Source organism: Arachis stenosperma, chromosome 10 (genome assembly GCF_014773155.1).
Source record: "Arachis stenosperma cultivar V10309 chromosome 10, arast.V10309.gnm1.PFL2, whole genome shotgun sequence".
Classification (NCBI taxonomy): Eukaryota; Viridiplantae; Streptophyta; class Magnoliopsida; order Fabales; family Fabaceae; genus Arachis; species Arachis stenosperma.
Genome location: NC_080386.1, coordinates 118,656,697 through 118,674,362, shown reverse-complemented (window position 1 = coordinate 118,674,362; position 17,666 = coordinate 118,656,697). Strand labels below are relative to the sequence as shown.

General features: G+C 27.8%; 1 protein-coding gene and 1 non-coding gene across 2 annotated transcripts; both read right to left on the bottom strand.

The window, feature by feature from the left end:
- Window positions 1-11,889: 11,889 nt before the first annotated feature.
- TRNAF-GAA (transfer RNA phenylalanine (anticodon GAA)) lies at window positions 11,890-11,962 on the bottom strand. The gene has a single exon. It is a non-coding gene; the product is annotated as a tRNA-Phe (tRNA).
- A 1,831-nt stretch (window positions 11,963-13,793) lies between these two features.
- LOC130954337 (GTP-binding protein At2g22870) lies at window positions 13,794-17,114 on the bottom strand. The gene is made up of 6 exons (XM_057881078.1): window positions 16,717-17,114; window positions 16,476-16,638; window positions 15,630-15,699; window positions 15,039-15,201; window positions 14,345-14,568; window positions 13,794-14,155 (listed from the first exon to the last, which is right to left on the bottom strand). The coding sequence occupies exons 1-5, from the start codon at window positions 17,047-17,049 to the stop codon at window positions 14,350-14,352; spliced, it is 948 nt and encodes a 315-aa protein (XP_057737061.1). The 5' UTR covers window positions 17,050-17,114; the 3' UTR covers window positions 13,794-14,155; window positions 14,345-14,349.
- Window positions 17,115-17,666: the final 552 nt, after the last annotated feature.

The window sequence follows — 17,666 nt, the reverse complement described above, 5'->3', positions numbered from 1 at the left end:
TATCACTGTCTATTACAAAGGAGTCATACTTCACCTTATCTCAAACAACAGAAATCGATATTCTATAAAATAACTTCTCCGCCTGTTTCATGCCATGCAGTCCCAATTTTTGGATTATAGTATTCTACAACTCAACAAAAGTCGTTGAAGGTTTGATAAAGACACTCAATAAATCTTTATCAATAAATTTTATTCCCTCTCGTGTTTTTTTCTTAATCGTCCTTCTATAGCGTACGAAAACTAAAAGCTATCTTCACTAGCTATTATGAGTGCCACTCTAATAAAAATTTGACGTTCTTGTTATATTTATATAGGTTAAATTCATTGCTAAATCGAATTAACTGAATTTAATTTATATCACTGGCCTAGCGTGTAGTAAATCGAATCAATTAGACTCGATTTACTTGGCGTGTATCCAACTCATGCTAATTTGAAACAAGCTGTTTCAAATTAACCTAAAACAACTTCTTTCATTGGTAAATCGAATCTATTCAAATTGATTTATTATTATTATAACTAAATCGAATCCATTTTATTTGATTTATATAGAGTAGTGTAAATCAAATTGAATAACTTCAATTTACATTGAATTATTCTCAAAACAGGATATGCATGTCAGCTTCTTGATTTTAGGACAATTGTGTAATAATGGCGTTCATTTTATTTGATTATATAAATTATTCTAATTTTTTTTCACTCATTTATTTAAATAACTATTAAAAAATTTAAATTTTATTTTGTATATGCAGTTAACAACAAATTTTTTATAAAATTTCAATTTATAACATTTATTTTTGACATGTCGAAATAAGAAATATCAAATATCGTAGAAGACTAAATAATATATTTCCTAACTTAACTTCTCTATTCTATCTTTTTATTTATTTATTTTAAATAATAGTAATAATTTTATTATTATTATTACTAGTGGTTGAGAATAAGAAAGTAATAAATGGTGGCTGAGAGGAGTAATCAACATCAAGTGCGAGGGTAGAGAAGTCAACGAAAAAGTCATAACATATTGCCATGCATCGAACAGTCCAAATCTGAGATTAGGAATTGGGTCAAATGGTTGGTATTACAGGGAATGTCTGTCTCCAATGAAAATCAACATTTCATAATTAATTTGTCCATGCCAGGCCACATATATTGGATATTATTTTAATTTTAGAATACATATTAAGATTATTATTATTATTATTTAAAAAATATTATTTTTATACTTTTATTAAAAAAATAACTAACAATAATTAACATATATTCTAAAAGTATAAATTATAATTTTAATAGGATTTAAGTATGGTCAAAGGGTGATTTGAGAATATTTCTTTTAAATAAACTATTTTATTACTCCTTTTTAGTGTTAATATTTCTAATTTATTATTAAATAAATTAGTTTTATAATCACTGCCTATTACTTTGAGTAAGAGCTAAGAAAAACTAATTTATCTACTTATTATCTATCTATCTACTTAAAAATAAGATTTAGTTTTCCCCCTAAGCTCTTTTAGTAGTATGGTAGCATGCTCTCTTATATATAATCTTAAAATTGGTTTTATGTTATTCTGAGTTTTTTATTTAAAAAGATTTTGACTATGTTTTATGGTTGGTGAACAATTTTTTATTTTCACAATGGTATTGTCTTTCAATTTAATAAAATGGTGTTATCATACTCTCAATTGAGTTTAAAAATTAATATAAATAAATCACTAAGGTGTACTGAAAATTATACTGAAATAAAATTTCGTCTCAAATGAAATAAAATATTTCTTTTATAAAAAATATTGCTCTGGCATGGATATTATGCCAACCTTGTCACTTGCCTTCATCACAAGTTCACAACACAATAAGTGAATTGGCTCATTAAATTGTTTAGTACCTGTGAAGCACGGAAATAATATGGGACACAAATATAATATTACGATATATATCTATATATAGTTTTTATTTTTATTATTTCTCTCATCACTAATATTTATTAATACCTATTAATATCTAATCAGTCAATTATTTTCTAATTGTCATATTATATGTTTGTATCATTTTTCTTGGCATCAAACACTAGCTTAAGCAAAGGGTCAAAATCTTAGTGGGTAAACACGGGTAGTGTTGGTTTAGGTTTAGAGTAAAATTAGAATCGAATCAATTAAATTATAATTAGTTCGATTTGATTTGTGTAACACCCTAATTTTTAGTACGTCATGATCGTACCAAAAGTAAGGAGTTACTAACCTGTTCTTCTTATTTACTATTTAATATTGAGCCTTTAGGTCGATATCGCGTTTCAGTTTATAAGAAAATACCAGAAAATTATTTGTAGTAATTCAAATCACACAATTATTAATAATAATAAATGCTATACAAATGAATTCAATATAAAACTCAAATACAACACTTATCCCTCTTGATAAAATAAAACTTAAAGCAACAAGGGCGAGGAAACTCTATAAAAATAACAAGAATCACAAGTAAATCTACTAGTCGTCTGCATCTTCTAACTGAATCTTCGAACCTGTGTCACTGAAAGGGTGGAAAATTTTGGGGTGAGAACAAACCACACGTTCTCAGTAGGGAATGGAAATGCCATAAAAGTAATGAATTTAATGCAAATAATTAACTTACTTAGTAAAACTATTTTGTTAACCCTTTGGAAATACTTTTACTTCTACTTTAGATAAATAATTACTTTTCTTTAAATTTCTAAACTCAAAACAAATTTTAAATATAAAATTAGTCACATTTTCTGTCTCTCAGCCACATAGTTAATCCTCAGTCAAATGTCAACTCGTAATCACTTTAATACACTCACAAACAAATAGTGCAAGCAGGAGATTCAATTCAATGTACTAGCAAGTCACAACAAGACAAACAATACAATCACAAAGTAATAAAACAAGTAAGCGCAATCAAATGCAAATGTGCAAACAACATGATGCATGTCTATTCCTAACGCAGGCCATGAGCTCATGTGTTGGTTGCCTACCCGCTCCCGACATTACCCGGGCACAAGTCCCAGATATGGCTTTCCAGATGCATCAGTGTGCTTATAAGTCGTACGGCTAGACCGCATTAGTGTGACTTTCCAAATCAATAAGCGTACATCTGGAAAACAGTTCTCAGTGTGTGGGCGTCCCCACTTTACATTTGGCACTAAGGCCCAAACAATGTCACATCTGCTTTCCTGTGGCAGACACTTCATTAATTAATATATTCTTTAAAACCTTGTTCTCTGCTCTCCTGTGGCAGAGATTCCTTTTCTTAATAAACCGAGCTCAAATCTTTATTTAAAACAAAATCTCTCCTTAAAAGATTGAGTTTAACATTATATTTTCCTTAATAAATCAAACTTTAAAATAGAGTAAATCTTTTCTTAACTAAATATATTTTAAATAATTTAATTTTCCAAAACCAAATCTTTTGAAATAACTTTTCAAATAAAACCTCAGATTTTATAAAATTTCAGCGGTATTTTCTCTAAAATTCGGTCTAAACCACCTTATTCCTCAACAATTCACCAGCCTTTTTCTCAACAATTCTCAAATCAGCGAAATTCTTAATAATCATAAAACAGTCACATTCACAGCAATAATCCATACTCAATAACATTACTATTATTAATATATATATATAGATATATTTGCAATTATTCAATTAATTTTGTAGGCATTCTAAATTAAAAATGTTTATCTTTAAAAAAATAAATCCTCTACCTCCGTATGAAATCAAAATCCACAAAAATTCTGGAGAAACTTTTGACCGAGCTGCTGAAAAGGAAAGCGTCAGAAATCATCTGTGTCTCCTAGAATTTCAGTTGGCCGAACTCAAGGGGAAGAGGAGCTACGTCACCGTCAGCCTTCATCGAATAAAAGTGACGCTAATGTGTAGAGGAAGAAGATAGAAATACTTTTACTGAATTAGATTTTTAATTAAAATTACGGATGGCAAGAAATTAAACTCGAAAGATTTTTGGTGCCATGGTTTCTCGTTCTTCTCGCTCACGGCATTCTCCCTCTTTTTTTTCTTTAGTTCATGTTGATGAATGAAAGGAAATGAGAATGATTAAAGACTAAGGGTGTTGAATGAGAAAATTTGTGGTATTAAATATCATTAGGTGTCAAGCTTATATATATATTTATTCATGCACTTAAGCCACGTCTCCATTTTCTTTCTTTTATTTTCTTCATTTTCGGTGGGAAAGGAATGAATGATTAAAGGAAATTGGTAATAAGTTATAATGTGGTGTTTAATGTTATTAGGTGTCATGGCTAATAAATAAAATGAAACATGTGTCATAGTTATATATGCATATATGCTAATAAGTCATATTTCTATTTCTTTCTTTTATTCCCTTAATATGTCCGTTGGTGATGATGATTCATATGATGAAAAATGATGATTATAATTAGGTGACATAGGTTATATGTATATATATACACATAATAGGCTCATATCTAATAATAATAATAATAATAATAATAATAATAATAATAATAATAATAATAATAATAATAATAATAATAATAATAACTTAAAATATAATAAAATTTAATTTTAAAAATTCGGGTGTTATAATTTGGGTTTATGTTTTTTTTTTTCTTGTATGTATCTGGACTAAACCAAATTGATTAAGAATAAATCGATTTGGGTAATTGAGTACCCGATAAAATAAACATTCATAAAAAAATAAAAAGAAAATAAAATTTTTATCTTAAAAACTCTATAAATACAATAAATATGTAAAATCAATTGAAATAATCTAGACATATTAAATACCAAATACATTAAAAATCAAACACATTAAAATTCAAACATATTAAACACTAAACACATTAAAATCTAAACATATTAAAAGACATATATATATATTTAAAAAAAATTAATTAATATATGATCGGATCTACGGATTGATTCGGATTCCGTACTCTAAAACCGTTACTCGAACCAATTACTAGCTAAAAAAAGTCATTGATTTGATTCGAATCGAACCCAATTATCCATTAATTCCAAAATTAATTTAATTAATTCTCTTCGAATTCAAACGGATAATTGAATATCCATTACCCGTGTTCACCCCTACATAATCTCCTATTTAATTATGTAAACGACCAATATATATGTGTGGGTGTGTTTTTTTTTATACGTACTGATAATATATAATCACTTAATAATCATATATATGTTTTTTTGGTAAATTTTATAAATTAAAAAAACAATTAATTAACTTTTTATATAATTTTCTTAGATTTGATAATGCATATAATCTAAATTCTTCTTACATATGCACATATATAGGCTCGTCCACAAAAGACAATGAAGCATCAAGATAAATTAAATGATGTCACTGTGATTATATTTATTAAAATTGAGAAAATTCTGTTTGAGCATTTAAAGTCTCATCATAGATTGCATTTTATTATTTATATAATTGGTGTGCTATATGTAAGATAACCACATTTTACTTGATTATTTTTTAATATGAATTCTTAATAAATTGCCGATTTTATTTATTCCTAAAATTTATTGTCAGAAAATGAATAACTGAATCCTCACTTAATTTGATAACTCCCGTTATATTATTTTCACGTTATCTTTAAATACCAATTTCACACACGTTTTATATTTTTTGACATATACTTTAATATATACTTTAATAACAATATTACATAATCAGTAAATATTATTATTTTATATTAATATTTAATTAATAATAATTTATATTTATATTTATAAAAAATTTAAACATAAAAAATATATAATATATATTTATATTTATCAAAATTTATATATATAAATTAATATAATTTATATTTATATTTATTAAATTTTGTATATTAATAAAATTTATTTTTTAAAAATAATTTAGTATTTATACTGACTAAATACTAGCCAAAATTATTAAAATCTAGTGACCTTTAAAATTTTTTGAGGTGAATAGAAATGTTAAACTCTAATTAGTTAGGAGGTGATTTGTCATGTCCTCCCAATAGCACAATTATCATTCTCATCTCTATCCTCCCACCGACCTCTTCCACCTCCTCTTTCTTACAATTCACTCCCTCCCTCCAAAAAGATTAAAAAAAATGTAAACAATTTATTTTTATATTATTATAATATTGGTTGAGCGTTAATAAACAATAATTTTTCAGTTTTGTTAAATACATAATAATTTTTGTAAATAATATAAACGATAAATTTTAAAATTGATCAAATAAAATAAAAAAATATTTTATTGTTAAATTACTTTCTAAACCTTAACATTAGGATAATTATTTGTACACCTAATAAATTGAATATCTAACCATTATTAACTGTATATAAATAAATTGAATCAAAATAAATAACCATCTAATTAAAAATAATCATCATAATCATCTGCATACTAACATCCAGTATATCCATTATTCATATTATTTAATATTCTCATTTACTCCTTATACTTTTTTTAAAATTTATTAATTGTATAATTTTTTTTTTTTGCACCAAAATATTTATTAAGCCGAAAGTCCAATAATTAATATCTCAGATATTGTAGAGACAAAGTGGACAATCCTCCCATGATTAATTGTATAACATTACTAAAAAAAGAAAAAAAAGAAACTAATTTATTGAACCACCACTAAAAGAAAACACCAAACCCAAACCAACCGGAATATCACCTTCTTTGCCATTTACCAAGTCTATTTTTTTTCACTCATCTCGTTATCTGTGATGAAAGATTAGAAATAGGATGTACCATTTTTTTTCTTTCGTGAAAGATCGTTCCACTAGTAAATGGATAGAGACCAAATGAATGTTGACTCTAAATTATTATATGTATGATTAACGGGAGGCCCAAATAATTGTTCTGCCTCTGCTGCTTTATGGTTTCTAGTCCAATTGAAAAGACACCAACAGCTCAAGTACACGCTGTTTATTTATTTTTTGCTTTTAAGAATCATGTCTTCCAATTTGATCAAATTGTTTCCAGTTAAGTAGTGCAATGCACCTAAATAAATCATAGTCTAATCATTCTTACTTTTTCTGTAATTAATGTGAGTTAATCCCTTTGATGAGTTTCTAATAATCTTTTTCAATTTGATGTAGTACACATTGGACTTGTCATTTTCTTGCTCCCCCTTTTTAAACCGTGTTTCATTTGCATATTGTCCCTCCCACGTTCAACTAGGTACCATAGGATGTGACGATGTGTGTCCGTAACCAGAGACAAATTAAAGTAAGATCAAACCTGAGATATTTATCATTAAAACATAGAGATATTAGATTCTTTTTTTCCCTTTTTGAAATGTATATCACTATATTAAGACAATGCATTTTAATTTTACCACGTGTCTTTTTATCTCAGTCTTATTAGTGTTATTAAATATTTCTCTATATTTATTAAAAAAATTAGAAACTAATAATTTTAACTTATATTAACCAATATTTTTAGTTAACAGTCTAATATTTTTAGTCCAGTAATTTAATACTAATTTTTTGTCAATATTTTTAAATATTACTGTTTAATCATTGGCCACAATATTATTTTTTATATAATTATATTAGACGTATATTAAAATTAATCATTAATATAGTATATATATTAAAATAAAAAAATATATTTAAAATAAATTAAATTATATTTATATTTATATACAAATATATAACAACTAATTTAGTGGTTAAATTTTAATAAATACATAGCATTTTTTATATTTATATCTTTGAGATGACCCTAATCATTAATCAACCAAAATTAATTTATATAATTATTATATATTATTAGCAGGCATGATTCATTATTTCATTTTTGTTAAATATATGCAATAATAACAAATGTGAAATTAATCAATATAATAAATATTTTATACTCTAAAATTTAATAATTTATTTTTTAAAATAAATACCTATTTCAATCTTTGACAATTTTTTTGAAGAATCACCAGGTTTTTAATAAAAAAAATTTGACTCTTGATATTTAAGTAATTTAACTCTGTGAGATTAGTTAGCTCTTTTGTCAATGGTTTTTTTAGAATTATCGGAGCACAATTACATAACAGATTAAACTGCTAATCTGTCAGTTATATGAGACTAGTTGCTATTTTTTCAACTGAAAATTTTATTATTTTTTAAAATAATTGTTAGGGATCATTCAAAAAAATTCTATTTTTTGTTATTTTCTTTTGTATATATTGTCTAAATTTATTGTGTACGAATTAAAAAATATTGGTAAAATTTTTTAATTTTTTCTTACTTATTATTAAAATTAAATAAAAGATACACATATTAATAAAAATGGCATTACTATTTGTTATTATCAATTTTATCTATTTGTTATTAATTATTTTAAAATATTGAATTTTAAATTTTAATATTATATCTACTGATGTAGTATTATTTTTGCTAACATATAATAATTTCATGTTCCTTGTTGGTTTGGGCCAAATATATATATATTAGAATACTGACCATTCCCTTAGAATTGAAAAAATTATGAAAATTGAGCAAATAGTTTACCATAAGTCGTTCTAAGGATTAAATTGGAATAGTAATATATAAATATTTTTATTTTATTATATCTATTTTAGATAAAATATTATTTTAATTTTTTTATTATCTATTATAAAATATAATATATATATATATATATATATTTTAATAATTCAAATCAATAGTTAATAATAAATGAATTTATATAAATTATTGTTTAATTTATATTGAGAACAACTAAGATCTAATATAATTTTAATAATATAATATTTTAACAATTTTTTAAACAAAAATAAAAAGACTAAAAAATATTTTTTCTATTCAATTTTTATAAATAAAATAATTTTTAAAAATTATTAATATTTTCTAGTTCTTACATAACAAATTTAATCCATATATATATATAAAAGATGATAAAAAAATCTCAAACAACTTTTAATAATTATTCCAAAAAACAACAAGATCTTCAGCAAAATAATTTTGTCAATCCAAACTAAGACTGAAAAAAAATTTTGTTAGAGATTTCGTTTTTTTTAGAATAATTGTTAAGAATTATTTAGGATTATTTTTTATTATTGATCTATTTTTAATCATGTTAGATTTATATCAAAATCAATCACTATATAAAATACACGTTAAAATATAAAATATATATTAAAAATAAGTTAAAACTACATATATAATTATAATTATATATAAATATATAATAATTAATTTAGTAAGTAATTTTTAATGTACACATAATATTGTATTTTTTTATACTTATAACATAAATAGAGAGAGAGACTTAAAAGAAACAAATAAATAAAAAAAAAGATATAAATTAAAGTCCAAAGAACTAATTAAGAAGTAGGGCAATCCTGCTAAATACTATTCTCAAATTCCTTTTAAAGTGACGGAAGTTTGACTTAATGAGAATGAGACTTCATTGTCATCTTTGTCATGATGTTCGGCCGTCACTATATTTACATTTTTCAAGATAAAACGGAGTTCAACATACTATTTCCAAGTCATGATATCTCTGATTTTAAGCACCAATAGATCAACAAAACCATAACTATCTTGAAAATTATTAACAAGATTAAAAGCCTCAATACAATCCGTTTCACAGACAACATTTTTCTATGTCCCAAATTTTAAGTTAGGAGATATCCTCTCCAAATAGTAAATAACTTCTCTTGCAGAATATTGTTATTCTCAATCGTCTTTAAACAGCTACATTATCAATTTTCATTCCAATCTCTGTTAACACAAGTAAAACTAACACAATTACCAGTTTTAGAATAACTAGCATAATAGTTGACCTTAAAAGTATCTACTAATGATGAACTCCAAGAATCATTAATTGTGAAAGAAATAGACATTTGCTATAATTCAAAAAAATTCTTAAGCTCCTTTTTTAAAGCTAAAGAGATAATAGTCACATTATATGGAGCCCAAAAATCATGGAATTAAAGATCTTGTTCTTTTTTTATTACCAAATCCATTAAAGTTCAGAGAAAATTTTGAAATGATGCTCTCTACTATAAAGCAAAAATCAATTCTTTAAATTTATATGTTGACAAGAAATTTTTAAATTCTATCATATTAGCTAAACTTTCAGACAATCTCAAATGTAATAAAAAATAAGTTTCTGGCTAAAAAAATATTTAAGATAAGTATTGAAATCAAAATATTTCTCTTGAAACAAAAAATAACAGTAAATAAAACTTTCTTAAAATAAAACCAAACCAAAATTTTGATTTTTTTACAACAAATTAATATCAAAATCAATTTTTCTGTTCTTCCCAATTAAACATCTTTTTATAGAATCACAAATAACTATAAAAATCATAAATCTTTGACATTGTTCTGGACTAAAACAAATCTATTACAGAACCTGTTTGCATTTATTTAATGTTCACTCTTCATCCTTACTACACACGTCTAATAAATAAATTAACAAAATATTTTATTATTTTAAAAGTTTGAATATAAAATCATTCATAATGGGCACAAAGTACTTATTTATTGGTTAATATTATATTAACTATTATTTTACACATATTTAATAAATAAAAAATATATTAATAAACACTTTAATTAATAAATAAAAGGTGATATTGACTAATGGTCAACAACAATAATTAGAGGCCCAAAAAGTAAATAAATAAATGAATAAATAGACAGAGATAAAGTGAAATCTTGTGATGGTACACTTACAAGATTGATATTAATCATGTGCTTTTCTTTTTTCTTTCTTTCTTTTTTTTTTTCTTTTTTTCCTTCAATTGGTGACTCCATATAATGGTTGGATTTTTCGAAGTGCCTCTCATCTTTGTGTACACGACGTGCCTCATAATTTTTTACAGCCAGATTCCCGTTTTCTTTGCTTTTTGTTTTGACCCCATATATCTTCTAAAATAGTGATACTTACCCACAATATTTATGTTTTGACCCCGTAAGTTGTTTAAAACAGAATTTTCGGATCAAACTATTCTAAAGTTAAAAAAGAAAAATACAGTAAGAAAATGAATATTTAATTTCTCTTGAATCAAAATAATTGTGACTCACACGTGAAGCTGATTGTATAGAACACAATTCATTATTGTTTAGTATTTTTCACTTAGTCTTAGCATTTTTCTCTCTCCAAATGTATTTTGCTTCATTTTAGCCATGAAAACCAAGACTTGGAGGAATTAGTGTGGTTCAAGTAATATATTATGATCTTGTACCATGTTGCTCAAATCTTGAGCTACATATGGATAATTATTTAATTAAAATACATTAAATAAATTTGGTAATAATAATATGGATTAAATACTTTTTTATTTTTAATATTTTAGGTTAAAATTAAAATTGTCCAAAACTTCTTTTATTAAATTAGTGTCTAATTTTTATTCTAACATATCTTTTATAATAAATTCTAAATTTTTAAAAATTATTTATTATATATTTTTTAATTTAAACATTATTTTTTATTTTTTAATAATATAATAACTATTTTTTAGACAGAATAGAAATAAATGGCAATTTGGCAATAGACCCTACACTGGAAAACCTGGTACAGGCACATATCTCGAGTTAAGTTAATCCTATGGTTAAGAAGAGAAGGGTGCACGTCAGGCGCATCACTCCACAAACGTGACCCATATAATGTACTTCCCGACAATAAATATTTGCAAATAAAGATAGATGAGTCATTTTACTTTGTAGTACTAATCTCTGACTGTGTTGTTATACAAATCTAAGAAAGGGTCTCAAGAGGACATTAAAAAGCAGTCATTCCTTCAATCTGCAACAGTTTGCAAATTGTATCTATCATTCTATGTACAACTTATCTTTCTTTTTCTTATTTGTTTGTTGTACTTGTACCGTCCCTTATGGCATATACATGCAGGTAGTAAGAAAGTGAGAAAAAGAAAAAAGAAAAACAGAACAAAATGCGGTGAGCGTGGATCGAACACGCGACCTTCAGATCTTCAGTCTGACGCTCTCCCAACTGAGCTATCCCCGCAATTGATAATTATGTTTTGAGAAAAAAATAATTTAACTTATAGTCTCATACTCTGTCTTGATTTTTTTTATTCAACATTATTAAAAGGTGAATATTTACATACAATTATCTTTATATAATACTAATAGTTGAGTCAATAGATAAAATATGTTAAATTATTTAACAATTCTTAACTAACAGTTTCACATGAACATAATTACATGTGAGTTTCCATCATATTAAAAAGATGAAAAACTCATATACAAATGTCTTTATGTGAAGTTAATAGTAAAAAATTATTAGATGATAATTTAGTTAACTCTATCAAATTATTTAACGATTTTCAACTATTGACTTCACATAAAAATAACTAAACGTGTGTCTCTTCTTATTAAAAAACTATTATTTTTCTATACCAACAAATTCATTGACTTAACGAAATTAGCGTAATTATTATTTTAACTAGCAAATGTCTCTTCTTATTAAAAAACTATTATTTTTCTATACCAACAAATTCATTGACTTAACGAAATTAAGCGTTACATTATTATTTTACTAGCAAATTGTAGTGTTGCTCGTTGTCTTTTAAATATTTATAAAATAATATATAGGGGGATCACAAAAAAGATATATATATATATATATATATATATATAATTCATTTTTAATTTGTATTTTGTATTTGAGTAAAATATTGCTTTAATCTCTAACATTTAGATTAAAAAATCTGATTTCGTCTCTAACATTTGAAACGTACTATTTTTAATCAAAACGTTTTATTTTATCCTATTCTAGCCCTCTAGTTGAAATTAAAATTTTTTTTTCAAAAATATCATTTTCTCCTACATTATTATCACTTTCCTTGTTAAATCACTACAACAACAACTATAATCACTACAATTGCGATGTTTGTTGCTAACTAGAAAAAAAAATCATAATGGAGAAAAAGGTATTTTTTAAAGAAAAAATTTTAATTTTAACTAAATACCTAAAATATGATGAAATAAAATGTTTGGGATAAAAATTAAACGCTTCAAAGTTCAAACTCTAGGACAAAATAAGGACTTAACTCAAATATTTGGAACTAAAACAATATTTTATCCTTTGTATTTCAATATTTATTTTTTACAAATGACTGATTAAGTGACTTTTGACTGATTTTTGTATATACTTAATATCATTACACCTATCATTGTTATAAAAAATTTCAATATTTTAAGTGTAGATACTTGTTGAAATTATAATTGTGAAAGAAAATATTTTGACGGTTGAAGGGAGTAGAATTTTGGAATAATGAAACATCTTTTTGGCTAATCTTTTATTTTATATTTTTATTGAGACATTTTCTATTTTAACATTCAAAACACAAGGACAATAGTTCCTTTAACTGTTTTTTTTTTTGTATATGTAATCTTGGGCAATAGCTCATTTTATACTTTCTTTTTCTAATATTCAATTACACAAGGACAATAATTACCTTTCTTTTGTTTGTGCTGTTTTGTTTTGTGTGTGAGTAAGTTTGGACAGCAACTTCTCTTTTTGGAGAATAGCTCATACTTCTTTTTCGATGAAGTTGGACACCAGCAATGCATTTTCCTACTTAAAGCCCAAAATAGCAAAAACAAAATCCATACACAAAATCAAGGGTCAACCAATGTCCAAAAAAAAAGGCTCAACCTAGTTTTCCATCATGACCCAAAAATCACGTGTTAGCAAAACCAAATCCAATCGGAATCAAAACTGACCTTAATCCTTAAACAAGCATAACTGCAGATGACCCGAAAATTATTTAAAAAAAAAAAAAAACATGAGTGCATGACATAGCTTGTAGATATATAGGAAAGCATAGAACTAAACTAAGATAGATGCTTAAGCTGAAAATGAGAATATACATAGTTTGAAAAGAAGTAATAAAAATGAGGGTAGTAAAAGGTAAAGATCATATCTACTTTTGAGACAGTAGAATACAACGTTGTCACCCACTAACCCTCAACTGAAGAACGGCTCAAATTTAATGAATGTGAGATAAGGATAAACAAGATGACTCAAAGTGAAACCTTGCATTCGACCGGAGCGGGACGCTGGATGAAGTTTTGTTCCAAATAATGTTCTTTATCCTGCTTTAGGCCCGGTATGTACTTTGAGCAATATAGAAATGCTCATCATAGAATACAATGCTATGATAACTATATTAGCTGGTACCTACATGTTTATCTGTAAGAACGAACACGCATGCATTGATCAATTTAAAACCAATTCAGGATTGCTATAAACATGAGAAATTATATGAATTTAGAGCATGAATCATCAGCAGGAGAAATATAGAGTCTACTATTAGTTGCCACCAAGAACAAAAGACAATATCAACTCAAAATCATAGCAACTTGTTCAAGAATGACATACCAGTTCTAGTGCTTGAGCCAATAGTTTCTTAGCTGGGCCATATGGAGAAGAATCTCATCACGACCCTGATTAGTAACACTACTGGTCATGATCCACGGAGGTGCCGTCTCAAAGAAGCCGTGTATCAATTCCTGAAAGTCATTAACATTTTCTTCTGGTCTTTTGCCTCCGTTCTTTTTCTTCTTCCGCTTGTCACATTTGGTGAAGATTATGGTCATTGGGATCTGAAAGGAGAACTGTATTAACTGGGAACCTATTCAATCTGCTTTGTTAACCTTTTACACAGGAGCACAACATAAGCATTTTATTGACTACTCATGTTTCCGTCCGGTGTTGTCGTAGATAAACCACTCTTTTCAATACAACACATTTGACATGAGTATGAGACTGGGTAATGGTTGGGTGATCGAAGAAAAAAATTTCAATATCTATAACTTGAGTGTGGGAAACTCAGAAATGCGGCGCTGATTAAGTGATTATCTACATGATGAAGAGATGAGTGCAGTAACTCGTGCCTGTCAACTATGATCATATGCATACAAAATACCATTTAGAAATATGGAGTTTGTGGCAGCACCTAGACAAAGACAACCCTGACAACTTCATACATTCAAGGTGATGTCCATCGTATAGGATATGCAGGGATTATAGGGAACATAAAAAAATGTTGGACTTCATATATTCAATGCATTACCTGATTCTGGCCCAACCAACTAGCATACTCGAGATCAATTTGTTTAGCAGGAATGCTGGCATCTATTAGAAGGAAAACTGAAACTAGGGTTGACCGGTTAAGAAAATAGTCCTTGGTGAATTTTTCCCAATCCATTCTAAGCTCCTGCGGTGCAGATGCATACCTGATGACGAGACAGAATTGCTATAAATGCCTTCCAAGTCAACGAGGTAATATTACTCATTGTTCAACATTAGTAGTCCAGAAACAGAAATTGAGAATTTCGATTTTCCATAGCTAGAATGGATAACAGAGCCTGGAAAAAGGCCCTATAATGAAATTTAAACAATACCATATAAACTTATTTCAAAGCTCATAAAATTTATCTATCAGAAGTTAAATAGATGGACTTCTACTGCTCCACAGTCTCACATACAACTTTCATAAATAAGATTTTGCGGATTGTATTAATGAGTCTTTACATATCAGATATTAGTCTCCATTTTTTCCCATCTTAAGCAAGTAGGAAAGGCGCAATATTTATATATCGAGTAAGGAAAAAAAAGTACAGTGTAAGTGAGTATGTATAGATGGTATAGTAGCAAACCATACCCATATCCAGGCAAATCAACCAGGTACCAGCTATCATTAATCCGAAAATGGTTAATGCATTGTGTTTTGCCTGCAAAAAGAAAATGAATATAGACAATTTAATATTGTCAACAAACACATCAAACAAGGAAAAAACTCAATCACCCATAAAAAAAATTCAGCAAATTTCTCTACTATATTTCAGCGATTTGAAATTCCATGAAATGATCAACTTGAACACTCCTATCATGAAGACGAACATGTTAACAAATGGCACACACTCTGGTTAGTTATGACCTTATTGAAGCAACTCAGAATACGTTTGGTTAGCATTTTCATTTCTATCTTTTTTTTTTTTTTCACTTTTAGTGTTTTCCATTTTCAAAATTTTGTGAAAGAAAAAAAGATATCAGGATGTGTAAACAGAACATAGAATTTTATTATTTTTATTGTTTTCTTTTTTTTTCCTTCACAAAATCTGTATCCGAAAATGGAAAACACTGAAAAAATGAAAACAGAAAAATGTAAAACGCAAAACCAAACACACCCTTAGATTTTCCTTCTTATATGCCTAAATCACATATTAAGGTAGCTTTTGCTTACTATCCTGAGACAAAATAAAGTTACAAGATACATACCATATTACCATGGGTTCGATTTTCAACTCATTTGCAGTACCTCCAAAAAAGAAGGACACTAGATATAAAGTTGTATTATTATTGTTGTAAAACCTAGTCTCTCTAACGGTCTCCGATCGAATCGAAACACTACTTGTTAAGAGACTAGGCATTGACTAATCTAGTTGAACTCGCTTTATCTAAGCATAATTTAAAGGTATCGAATTGAATTAGGAGAGCTGATAGAGACCTGGTTTCTTGGAGGTCAAGGCGAGCTTCTTGCGGCGAACAAGGGAATTGAGGAGCGAGGATTTGCCGACATTGGAGCGTCCAACGAGAGCAAACTCAGGGAGGCCATCGGAGGGGCAGTCCTCGGTCCTAACACTGCTCTTGATGAACTCCGCTTGCGCCACCTGGCAATAGCGATAACAATAATAACAAACCACAAAGCGTCACTGACTAACTAATTCATAATTGATTGATTGATAAACCTGAGAGTCGGTGGCGTAGTTGCTGAGGAGAATGTTGGAGCCCTTGAGGATTCTGGCGGTGAGGGTAGGGGTGTCGAGGGGGACATGGGTTTCGGGGGGAACGAAGAGCTTGTGGAGAGGGAGTTGGAGGTGGGGGGTGGGTTCGGGTGTGTGAGGGTCTATCGGTGTGGGTTCTGAGGCGGGAAGGGTTAGGGTGGAGAATAGTAAGAGGGGGCGAGGGGTTTTGGTTGGGTTTGGATTTGGGTTTAGGAAATGATTGCGGAGAAAGATGGGAGAAGAGGATAGCGGAGTTAGAATGGTGGAAGGGAGTTTGGGGAGGTGAAGGAGTACCATCTCTACTCTCTCGCAGCAGCGTGCCTATCCACAGGCCACAGCTCTCATTCCCTGCTGGCTAAACAAAAATATCCCAACGAATAATACGTATCTTAAAGGTCGTCGATACATAATTAATTACATTTTGAATAATACCCCAAATAGCTCCCCAAGAAATTTACTATCCGACAGTTTTGTCCCCCACAAAATTTAACTAAGATTTTGACCCTGAGGTTTTCAGATATCCACCAGATATGTCCCCAAAACCGTTTGATCCGGTTAAAGTGGTGACGTGTCAGGTTAACTGTGACATGTCATCTCCAGGACATTTTGGTCCCCATCCACGTTGGACAAAACGACGTCGTATTGGAACCAGGGACAAAACAACGTCGTTTCGGAGAGGACAAATTCGTCCCCACTTAGACAGAGAATGCAAACTGTGTCGTTTTCATGTGGGGGACCTATTTGTCTTATAATAGTATCGTAGGGGACTTATTTGACCTATAATTCATGATGTTAAAAGAAGCTATATTTACTTCAACACAAATCTTAAAAACACATTAACATTAGTCCGTTCTTTAGTCTTCTTCCTCCAACATAACAAAAGGTGGTAACATAACTAAGACAAGAACTTTCAC

Coding starts and splice junctions, on each gene's coding strand:
- LOC130954337 (XM_057881078.1), bottom strand. CDS start 17,049: ATGGTACTCCTTCACCTCCCCAAACTCCCTTCCACCATTCTAACTCCG. Junction 16,639..16,716: donor ACTACGCCACCGACTCTCAG/GTTTATCAATCA, acceptor CGCTATTGCCAG/GTGGCGCAAGCGGAGTTCAT. Junction 14,569..15,038: donor GTTGGTTGGGCCAGAATCAG/GTAATGCATTGA, acceptor TTCTCCTTTCAG/ATCCCAATGACCATAATCTT.